The 12,354-nt window shown below is 35.1% G+C and overlaps 1 protein-coding gene across 1 annotated transcript in view; it reads right to left on the reverse strand.

Annotated features, from left to right (window-relative positions):
* Positions 1-12,354, reverse strand: part of ghra (growth hormone receptor a) — a 34,043-nt gene that overhangs the window by 8,490 nt on the left and 13,199 nt on the right. The window contains exons 3-5 of the mRNA XM_042729945.1: positions 2,035-2,167; positions 1,222-1,388; positions 946-1,124 (exon numbers count right to left, since the gene is read on the reverse strand). Coding sequence (XP_042585879.1) covers positions 946-1,124; positions 1,222-1,388; positions 2,035-2,167 — 479 coding nt within the window. The remainder of the gene's footprint in view (positions 1-945; positions 1,125-1,221; positions 1,389-2,034; positions 2,168-12,354) is intronic.

Here is a 12,354-nt window from a genome sequence, read left to right on the forward strand (position 1 = left end):
TATATTTATGCATGCTTTTACAACCTTTTACCGGTACACTACAGTATTTGCTCTAAATAGACAGACAAACAGACAGACAGACAGACAGACAGACAGATAGATAGATAGATAGATAGATGACAGATAGATAGATAGATAGATAGATAGATAGATAGATAGATCCAAGTATGTTGACTGCATTATAGTTGCATATCACTTTATATCATATCACTATAGATAGATAGATAGACAGACAGACAGACAGATAGATTCATGATAGATAGATAGATAGATAGATAGATAGATAGATAGATAGATAGATAGATAGATAGATTCATGACAGAAAGATAGGTAGATAGATATATAGATCCAAGTATGTTGACTGCATTATAGTTGCATATCACTTGATATCATATCACTAGATAGATAGATAGACAGATAGATAGATAGACAGATAGATAGACAGATAGATTCATGATAGATAGATAGATAGATAGATAGATAGATAGATAGATAGATAGATAGATAGATAGATAGATAGATAGATATAGATGTCTAGACAGACAGACAAACAGATAGATAGATAGATAGATAGATAGATAGATAGATAGATAGATAGATAGATAGATAGATAGATAGATAGATAGATAGATAGATAGATAGATAGATAGATAGATAGATAGATAGATCCAAGTATGTTGACTACATTATAGTTGCATATCACTTTGCCACATCATCTGACTATTTAAAAGCATTTTATACAGATTTTATAACAATTTTACTGTTTTCATTACATTACTTTTATTATCTACTGAAAGTGTTGCAATTTCAGTAGCTGGGTAAAGGTTCAAAGCGAAAAAATATCTGTGACTATAAGTCATGTGTATGGCTTATAATCAAAATGAATCTCTCCCACACACAATACTGTTACTTTAATAGCTGCCTAGAAACATTTTTAGGACATACCATTTCCCAGTGGGAGTTGTTTCTGACCCGGTACTGAACCTGGTACACCAGGCTCATCCAGCCCATCTGCACATCTGCTGACGGAGGGGGAGCCCAGCGCACAAGGACGTCAAAGTGCAACCCCGAGCGACTCACATTTAATAGAGTCCAGTTCAGCCCAATTGGTGGGTCAGGATGCACTGGAAAGTCACAAAACATTTGAAGTCAGATCTCCAACACAGATCATTCTGTAACTGTGTAAACCTTCATTCAGCAGATTCACAGCTATTAACTCACCTATGTTCTCCACTGTAAAGCAGGCCTCGTCATAGGTTATGTTCTCACGCACTGAGCGCAGCTGAATGCAGTACGAGGTCCAGATCTGTGTGAAGGTTTTGTTGAAGTAGCACTCGTTTTTCACAGTACGTGTGTAGTCTGGACACTCCTGCCACTCAGAGAGGAAACTATATGCCAGTCAATAAAGAAAACAATATTATTAGATGTATACAAATATTAGACACCTCAGTACAGTATATTTAATTTGATTACATTAATATTATAAGTTGAGATTTACAAGAAATATTTTAACTGCTACTATGTAAAAGGAATACTGCTGTAAAAAAGCACCTTATTTGTTTAAAGTGTTTGCAAACCAAATGTTATTGCACTTTTGTTCATTTATCAGTACTTTTAAATGAAAAAAGTGCACAATACACTACTTTTGAATGCAATATTGAATGCTGTGCATAATGCGATTTATCGCAAACAATCATGCAATTTATCGCGATTAAAAATTATTGTTGCCCAACACTAATTATATTACATTACATTACATTACATTACATTATTGGCTGATTTGTAGTCTTCTAGACCCTGAATCCTATTTAAGAATGTAATACATTTCATTAATTAATCACAGTCTTATCATACTCCTGAGTCCTGTGTAACTTTAATCATTCTTTTTCGCCTTCTCTTTATTTGCACACAAATCTGACAGTGCAAGGTCTGCATCTTGGCAGGAGGAACGGCTTTGGTTTATTAAATGAAATGTATCCTCCTGTCTTTTTAAAACCTTAAGATAGTTGGTGTCTTTCAGTGTTTGTCTCTTACTTTTTTGTCTGGTAGAAGACCCTGAGAGCTCCAGGCTCGGTGAGGTTCTGGAAGATCCCAGCGCTCCACCAGCAACGGAAGGTCTCTTGCTCTCTGGAGCGGCAGCCTGTAAAATGAGGTCCTCTGCTTGGATCTGAACCAGGAAGAGAAAATTGAAAGGGCTATAAAATGAACGAACAGCTTGTATATATTATTATTTACATAGACAGATAAATACATAAATTATTCTTATCATCCACTGTATGTACTGTATGTACAGTATGTTATCTTTTGGCTCATTGTCAGCTCTGTCCTCTGCAGTTGAGCTCCAATGGTGCCAAGTTTACCAGCAGTCCTCTCCGTCCTCTGCTTTTGCGCAGCCATAAATAAGCCTTGGAGGGTGCAATTGATTTCTCGTCCTCTATTTCTCCGCTCCTTTCCTAACTGCAGTATAAATCAGCAGAGCTTGCACGTGGCACCGAATCCGCTAAAGGAATCAAGATTTTCTATGACAGTGTTTCTAAATTGTAACTGCAAGAGTAAATCCAGGTTAAATTAATAGCGGCTTTGGGGATGGAGAGGGCCGTTAAAAAATCTAATTTACTCTGAAGAAACGTTTCTGCTGAGGATCCCTTACACACCCATTTTTCCCTATTCTCCTTCGTCTAGCCCGCATCTAGTGACAACAAGATGTATTTCCCCCATCCCACAGCTGCTGAGTGCAACAAAACTGCACCACGGTGACACTGGTCAGGACTGATCATGTGGGGAAGGGATTTCCAGTGGCTTAAGTGTGTGAGTTCACAGGAACGTAAACACAAACCTTGCTTATGATGGTGCGCTGAATTACTGCAATGAGAAAATCACATTATTATGTGATTTTAAAAACAAAGCTACTTCAAAATCACTTCACAATGATAAATATCGATACATAATGCTTCTAAAACAACTTCCGAAAAGGACAAAAACCAGGAATGCACAATATATTGGTACCACTTTATTTATTGATATTAGATATTAGAAATTCAACAGAGAAATTCAGAATTATTGGATCTTTAACTGTGCATGCTCATTTTTACATTTAGATTATGTTTCACTTAAGGTTTTTTAAAACACAGTCATTCAATAATACTGTAATCTTTAGCAAATCTTAAAATAAATATCAATTCTCTATTATAATAATGTATAAATTCACTTGTAGAATTTACAATGACTGATTTTAGTTTTTAGTGTTTTGTTTTTAATTTATACAGATTAAATTTATTTAAACAGTACAGAATTTTAATATTAGCCAATTAAAGAAAGAATATATTTCAGCCATTCTCAGTCATCATTTAATAAAAAATATCTGCTGCTCTCAAATAAAATCTCAAAATGGCACATCAAACTGTTGTTGTATGCAAAACAACTACATGAAAATTTTTCATAATGCTTCTTTTGTGTACCATGTATTAAAAAAAGTAACAGAATATGAGAATGACAGAGAGCTACCTAAATCACTAATAGACACTAAAGCTTTAGTCTGGATTTTCTCCGTGTCTAGAATTCTCTCTCTTCCCCTTTCTGACTCCCAAAACTGTTATTGCTACTCCCTCCCCCTTGAAATTCCGGCATGTGCTATAAAAGAGCCTGCTATGGTAGCGATTAGGTCTGAGATGAACAGATGATTTGTGGGCCACTGCGGAAAGGATGGGGACAGAACAGATAGGGACATTATCACCACTAAATTGTTCCTGGTCAATATTTGGTTTGGTGCTGCAAAAAAACAGCACAACGGTCTTCGAGCACACACAATTTGCTCTCAAAAAAAAAAAAAAAAAATGTTTCAAAAGCAGCTGTAAAAAGGCCAAATGACAACTTCGGGAGCAGTTTCAACTGTGTTAGATGTCAGTTTGGGAAACTTTTTATCATGAACAAATCTGATGTGGAACAAGTGGGAAAAAACCCAATGTGCTTTGGCTACACTTTTGATGAGGTAAAGTATAAAGTATAAAACCAGCTGCTCTCATGCAAAAACAGAATATAATTTAAAATCATCTTGTTTTTTCTTTCTTTGCTACGAAACAACCTCCCATGATATTAAGCAGAGAAAGCAAATTGTTTGTGGGATGTTTCACCACAATCTCTTTTTTGATAATTATACAAGCAGTGAGTTATGCAGTTTTTGCGCATGAAGTTGAAACTATGAGTTGAAACTTTTGAGCCAAAGTACTTGCGCAAAATACAGCTCATCTATCATGCAGATGTTTGGCAGGGGTGTGGAATACTAATCTGTGTATGTGGTTCTGAAGGCATGAATATTTTGGACGTGTACTGACCAGCGATTCCTACTCAAAAGACTTTCTAATCATTAATGAAATGCAATATGGATTTTTATACACTTGTTTCAGCATGAAATATACTGAATAAATCAAATAAAAAAATTTTCAGTGGTTCTGTGAATTTTTCCCCCCACTCCATTTCAGGTACTTATGAATAATAAATGAACATGCAGTTGCTTATGCACACACCTCCTGCTTGAAAACTTAAATAAAGCTACAGCTTGTGTGGGTGAAGGTTTCCCGCGAGTGAAAATCATGATGTTTACTCAGTTTCCCGCAAAGACAGACCACCGGTAACTAGGATACCAGCCCAGACAGAAAGCCAGGACAAATGTTTTCCACTTCAGCAAGCCGCAAACTTCTGAATAAATAGGCCACATTTCAGCAATTAAACCATCTTGATGGATTGCGATCACTTGAAAAAGCACCTTTATCATTGGCTGTCCAGCAAATGTCTCGACTGGCTCAGGGTTATGAGCTGCTGAGCAGACACACCATCTTTTCCAGCTCATTTGCTGCAAAGACGACAGCTTAATAGCAGAATCAGAAGAAAGTGCGTACTTCAGCGAAGCTAAGAGACTGTCAGATAGCATGTGTCTGCTCGCACTGCAGTGTCGGTTACACATGTGCACTAATGAGAGCACTTACATAAGGGCTTGTGAGCTTATGTATGCTGTTACAGTTGTGCGTCATTCTGGAACCATGTGAAACTCATTTGACAGTGAGCATCACTGTGCCCTACTGACACTGAAGCACCTAAAGTAAGCACTGAGAAGCTGTACGTCACATTAGTGGCATTTAATTTAAATCAGAATGTTACCTTGAAAACACGCCTTTGCTTCATTGAGTTAAATAAAGAAACAGCTAGCCACCAAGGTTTTTAAAAAAATTATGACTTACATTAAAGGGATAGTTCACCCAAAAATGATAATTAACTCAAAAATAACACACCAAAAAAATACAAACTCCTTACAGAGATTTTTATGCACAATTTTTAAGAATGTTATGTACTCAAACTGAACATTTTAAACACAGAACCTTAAACAATTACTGCACTCAGTAAAAAATAATAAACCAATCAAGACATTCTATATAAATACATTACCATTCAAAAGTATGGGGCCAGTAATTTTTTTAAGAAATAATACTTTTATTCAGCAAGGATGCATTATATTGCTCTAGACTGACACTCAAGACATTTATAATGTTTAAAAAACTTTCTATTTCAAATTAATTCAGTTAATCTTTCGAACTTGCTATTCATCAAAGAACCCTGGAAAATACTTCACAATATTACTGTTTTTACTATTATTGATCAAATAAATGCAGCCTTGGTAGGACTTCTTTCAAAAACATTTTTACCTTACCATTCTTACCCACTTTTTAAATGGTAATGTATATATAGTACAGTTTACGGTTTACAGCCCACTGACAGGTGAAAACTGTGATAACTGCTGGCAAATTTACCATTACATTATATATGCTGGTGTGGTGCTATAAACAAACATGAAAACATGTAAGGAATATTTCCTATTGATAGTCTTTGGATGAATGTGCATGGATTTAAATCACAGGGGGAAAAAACATGTCACATGAGTCTCATCATCTGCCAACACTTTCCTTCAAAAGAGCAGAAAATACTGTTTGTATTTTTATGTGTTTGGTGTGAGGAGGTCACTTGGACACTGGAAACATCACAAAGCGAGTAATCTAAAAAAATCCTGGCCTTTCTGAGAAAAACGGCATGAGAACATTATATCCCATTAGCATATGGATGCGTTCATTAACACACAGGGATTCCAAACCTTTATCACAGAGAAACAGAACATTATGATTATCATCCATGCACTATCCACAGATAGCTGGTTGTTTTTTAATTTATTTGACGGCAATTGGTTCCGCAAACATTTCAACCAATATGCTTTACAACTTATTTAGAAGTAAATACTGAATAAACAAACAGAAATGGCTTAACATAAATCCCGAGCTCACGATTGTCTTCATTCATATGGCAAACACATAAAAGAAGCTCAAACATACCATTTACTGCTTCGTTTACCTTCATTTGGTCTGAAAGTCTTAATTATGAAAAAACAGAGAAGAAAGCTTCTCTTCATTTAAATAAAATGGTTGTGATGGCAAATCGCTCTTTTTATTTTAAAGACTATTATGTTAAAAGCTCAACTTTTTGCTTTAGGTGTTCAATTAAATTTTTGACGTAAATGGTGAAGTAAAAACAACTTTTACCATCGCTGTTGTTGCCAGAAACACTTAAAAAAAAAAAAAAAATCTGACCTAAGCAACAAAGGGTCAACTTGGTTAATAAACAAGCCAAATAATGAGCACAAAATATGACAGCAGTTATTATGCAATTTTCATTCTCCAAGTCCCTCAAATCTAATTACCAATCACACACACACATTCACAGTCACTAATGAGCACATCTGAATAGCCTTCTGACCCACGGCATAACCGCATCTAAAGTGGTTCAATATTTAGTCCAAAACACAATTAAAATAATCAATTAAATTTCAGAAAGCAAGAACTACAGCAGCAAACAACTCTGAGTAAATAACCTTTATGCAAATTGGTTCCTCAGCTTAAAAATACACCCTACAAAAGCACCCAACATATAGAAATGGGATTAAGTGTAAGAAAGTCATGATTTGCTTGCGTTGGTAAAATCTGAGGGGGACAGATTTTCCCTCTGAAACCATTCAAAGGAAGTGCTTTCCAAATTATGCCTGATTAAAGTCCCAAGGGAAGAAGGTCTTAAGAAGGATCCATTCCTGCAGGGTCGCCTGGGGTGACTGTTGTAATGTTTTTGAAAGAAGTTTCTTCTGGTCATCAAGCCTTTCAATGCTTTATTTGATCAAAAATACAGAAAAAAATGTAATATGGATATATTATCAAAAAATAATTGTTTTAAAGCTGATTATACTTATGTGATCATTCCCTCTGTGAACTAGGGCTGTTTAGGATCGGCACATGATCTGGTGATACATTATACGATGATTCACGATCAAAGGGGTTGCTGAATACAAACATGTGATTTTGTGATACATTGCGAATACTGTCAAACAAAAAGGCGAAATAAAGAAAGCATATGTTTTTTATAAATATTTTTGTAATAACAATATACAACTACTGGAGTAATTTGGGGTCTGTAATTTTTTTTTCACAATTCAAAATCAATACTTTTTTCAGTAAGGATGCGCTTTTTAGAAAGCAAGCTTAGTAAAGAAAAATATACGTTTTAGAATATATTTACTAGATTTTTTTTTCATTTTGACTAAATGCAGTTTATTTAACAAAAATTCATCAAAATATATTACGCAATCCAACACTCAATCAAATATGAATATTAGATGCAGTCTAAACTTATAGCAAATGTTACCATGTGACACTGAAGGCTGTAGTAATGATGCTGAAATGTCAGTTAGAACACACCAACATTATGCAAACCTTAAATTCAATAAGTAAATATTAAATTATTGTAATACCAGAACACACTGTGGGATCTGCATTTTTGCAAATAAATGCAGGCTTCCAGAAGAGAAAATTAGCAGGATGTTTCAAACTTTAGTGAAATGTATAATATATATATATATATATATTATAAAAAAGACCATATATATATATTTAGAACCTGCTTTAAAGGTTCACAATTTCAGTTTACAATTGTGACATACAATGTCATTACATTTTGATCTGAACAAAAAATTACATCTGCTTAATATCAATAAAAAAGTGCTTACAGGATTCCTAAAGAAAACAAAACAATTGTAAAACAATAAAAAACATACAGATGTCGAACCTTTCCACTTGGATTTCACAGGTTTTTCATTTTGTTTTTATGTTCTGCGTGGAATCACCGAAACCACAAAGCGAGCACCACCCCTAACTGCACAAAACGCCAGCTGCAGCCGCACCGCACCGCGACCCTACTGCCCACCTCGACCCACCCCGCGCCAGCCCCTCTTCACACAAGATGCGGCGGGACCGAGGCGGCGCCCTCGCCACGGTCCCGCGGTGGATGTTCCCACAAAAGCCCAAATGACGGCACACTTCAGCTTTGTACACCGAACCAGGAACAGGGACAATTCTTTCATCCTCCATTATTAGCAGCGAATACCGATATTAATGCTAACATTAGTGGCATGCCCTAATGCTAGTATTTCCTGTTACTCTCACTGTCATTCAGAGATGAAGACTGCCATCTAGCGGCCGGGATGTAAACTCAAAACGAAACAACTGCCATGATTCTTGTATGATTTATTTATTTATTTTTTTAAATATCGATATTCCGTTTTTGATAACTTACACACCAACACCAAACAAAATATATCAAAAAAAAAATTCTTTTAACACAAATTTATGATCAACTCGGAACTGCTTCCATGTACAACAGTTGAGTGCAAGCTATTATATATTATGTTTTAAATATTTTTCTTACAAAGCATCGATTTGCTCAAGGAGGACTTTGTTCACCCCCCCAGAGCCGTGTGAGACACTTTTTATTAAGGATGGGCGCTTTTTATTTTACTTCTTTTGGACTGATGCAGTGCAACACCCGATTAGTCTGAAAGAAGAAAGTCATATACACCTAGGATTACTTGAGGGTGAGTATAATTTATGGGCTAATTTTCATTTTTGGCTGAAATAAGCCTTTAATACTATAATTTTCTCCTCTTAACAGATTTATATACTACAAGCACTCAGAATGTTGCAAATTTGTTTTGCTCTGGCAAATCTCAGAATATTTTTAAAGAGACATCAGATATCAGTCTACTCAAACACTGATTTTAGCTTTGGCCCTTCAGATTCCACCTAATATATGAGGAAAATGGTTGAGAGACAGACATTATGAATGTCTATGGCATTCGAGTCCACATGCGTCCAGCCAGAAGTGACAGCCTGGTAAACAATCTGCATTATAAAAAAATTAAAAAAATATATATATATTTTCCTACCAGGGTTTACTGCGCATGCGCACATCAATATTGCGTCCCTTTTCTCATGCTGAACAACAATATTTAATGTATCTGCATTACTGTAAGGGTAGGTTTAGGGTTGGGGTAGGTGTAGACTTTAATAAAACATAATCTAATAGGTAGGAAAATTATTGTAATTATTGTTGAAAATTATTGTTGAAAATTATTGAAAATAATTTATTGTTGGTTTCCTGTAGCTGTATCCCTTCTAGCTACAACCACGAATATAACACATAATTACTGTGTTTGCAGTACTGTAAGGGTAGGTTTAGTGTTGTGGTAGGTTAACATTAATAAACCACAACTTTACAGGTTGCATTTTTCGTTGTCGAATTGTACTACCCATTGTTTTAATGGGAGGTAGCAAAATCTGACAGGGTAGCAAAAATCGAAAGAACACCGGCACTGTAACTTCATTTTGACGAGTGGCTAAACAAAGGCAGAATGCCGTAACTCAATTTAAGCTTTCCAAACAAAGTGAAAGAGCATTAACTGGTGTTATACGGTGTTATACCTTGGTTTCTCCGGGGCTTACACGTCTATGCATTGAACGGCATACTGTGGCAAGCTAAACAATCAGAGCTCAGAGAGCCACCCAAAGTGCTGCTATAACCAATCAAAAAAAATAATTCCTCGATCATCGATTTAATGATCAATCGTCGCTGTCATGGTTGAGTACTCAAGTACTTGATCACTGTTGCACATCCTTAAAATATAATTATTAATTTATTTAGGTCTTGTTGTCTTTACAACTGCAATTGTCTGTGGTCACAGCAAAACAATCTTGAGGATAAACAAAATGATCGAAGGCAGCAGACACTTGCAGCAGAATGTAAACAGGTGTTAAAAATAACTGCAAAGAACACATACACACACACACACACACACACACACACACACACACACACACACACACACACACAGAGTGTACAGAAAGGCAGATGAGAAACTCAATACGTTGCAAGTGTTCACTTAACACAAACTCCAGTACTCAGATAATGTATAGAGGGAAGTACTTGAAACCACATTATATAGAATATAATGGCAGATTTGGAGGACGAAATCCAGGCAGAAGCATTGATAATGACAGATAAGTTCCTATTGCCATTTGCTAACATACAAATTATTGTTTTTCCAAATGTGATGTCAAGCCAGTGCAAAGAGCCATAAACAACTGCTGGCCTCCAACTGTCCTGTCTAAGTCCATCATTAGCACAACGTCTCTTTGATTTTCAGTGAACACAAATCCAGACCCTCAGGCTGAATTACAGCAGATTTATGTCAAGTGAATCTGCGATAATGACTGTAATCCTCCCTAATACCATAATAATGAGGTAATTACTTGAGTTAATCTACTAAATCATTTCTTTATTGGGAATTATATTATATTATATTATATTATATTATATTATATTATATTATATTGTATTATATTATATTATATTATATTATATTATATTATATTATATTATATTATAACAAATAATATAAAAATATACTTTGACTCACCAAAGATGCTCTCATTAAAGCTCTATTTAAATTGCTTACTGTTTAACATATTTTTATTACCACAAACAAAACGATCCACATTGCTATCCCTCAAAATCTACCAACCAAACATTTAATATTCGTCTCTCATATTTCTACAACCATTATGCTGAATCTGCAGACCACCGAAGGTTTAAACATGACTACAGATGAAAAGGAATTGTTTTATGGCCGTATGTTCCTTGTGGAAAAAGTTTCATGTGAAGGGCCCTGCAGTCCTGCTCTCCATTTGACAACTGGACTCTGTTTTTCTGAACAAAAAGAGCCAACCACTGCCTTATGTAACGGCAAAGTTAGCCGTCCTCTGCTGTTCTACTCTCTCTTCAGGCTCAGCTCTCTCCCTGACTTCACCCTGCTGTCTAGCGTAAATAAACTTCAGCCCAAACGGGGCTCCGCCTGCGTCTGAAACTCCCCGAGTCACAGCAGCAGACTCTCAGGTTGCGGAGCACTCACAGCGGCCCCTGTGTCGTGTGAGGGTTATGGCAGACAGAACGGCGCACAGAGAATTAAGGAATCAACACACCAACATAATCACTAGGCTTTTAAACACAAAAGAGCATGCTCTGCAGAAAACTTGGCTTCAGCGGTACAGTGGCTTGCTCCTCAGAGAACATATTGTTAGTGCAGGAAAAATAGACGACTTCCAAGAATCTACTCATGCTTCCGACTGTTTCCTCTGTATGCACCAATAGCTCTGAAGTCTTCGGTACTTCTGTTTGCTTATTTATTTATTTATTTAGAGGGCGATCCCTTTAAAACAACCTGGCCTTGGTCATTGTAGTACATCAGGATTGTGTTAAGATCCAAGCTTGTTGGGACTGCAGCAGATATTGTGAATATTGTAATCTGAAGGGCTCATTGATTTTTCAATATTAGGGATGGGAACAGATGGGAATTGGGCATTAATTACCCAAAATGAGTAACAACCATTCATACTTAGATGAGAAGTACATAATGCTTTAAACTTTACAGTTAGAACATAAAAAACGAAACGAAAGACGAAAACTAATTTGCAACTATTTTGCATAGTATACGTAACTTTTATTATAGTTTTTATTTTATTATTATTTATATTAATATTATAACTGTATATATTTCATAATGCATTTTGTTTCAATCATCTAATTATTACTTTTATTGTCTCAAAATGCAGATATATAATAATGATAATAATCATTCTTTTTATATATTCATTAATAATTATAATAATAATAATTACATGTTATTTTAATTACTATTAATAATAATAATGATATTATTAATCATCATTCATTTGATTGATTATATTGTAATTATTAATTGATAACAACACTTATTATTAGTTATAATAATAATTCATTTCTTACATATATAGTACATAACAATAAATATTATTATTATTAATAAAAAACATGTTCTGGGTAGTGCTGAACAAGTATATGCTAATATTTTTTGAAAATGTAGTAAATACTTAACTCTCTTTAAAGTGCTGTCAAAAC

Source organism: Cyprinus carpio, chromosome B8, assembly GCF_018340385.1.
Source record: "Cyprinus carpio isolate SPL01 chromosome B8, ASM1834038v1, whole genome shotgun sequence".
NCBI classification, from domain to species: domain Eukaryota; kingdom Metazoa; phylum Chordata; class Actinopteri; order Cypriniformes; family Cyprinidae; genus Cyprinus; species Cyprinus carpio.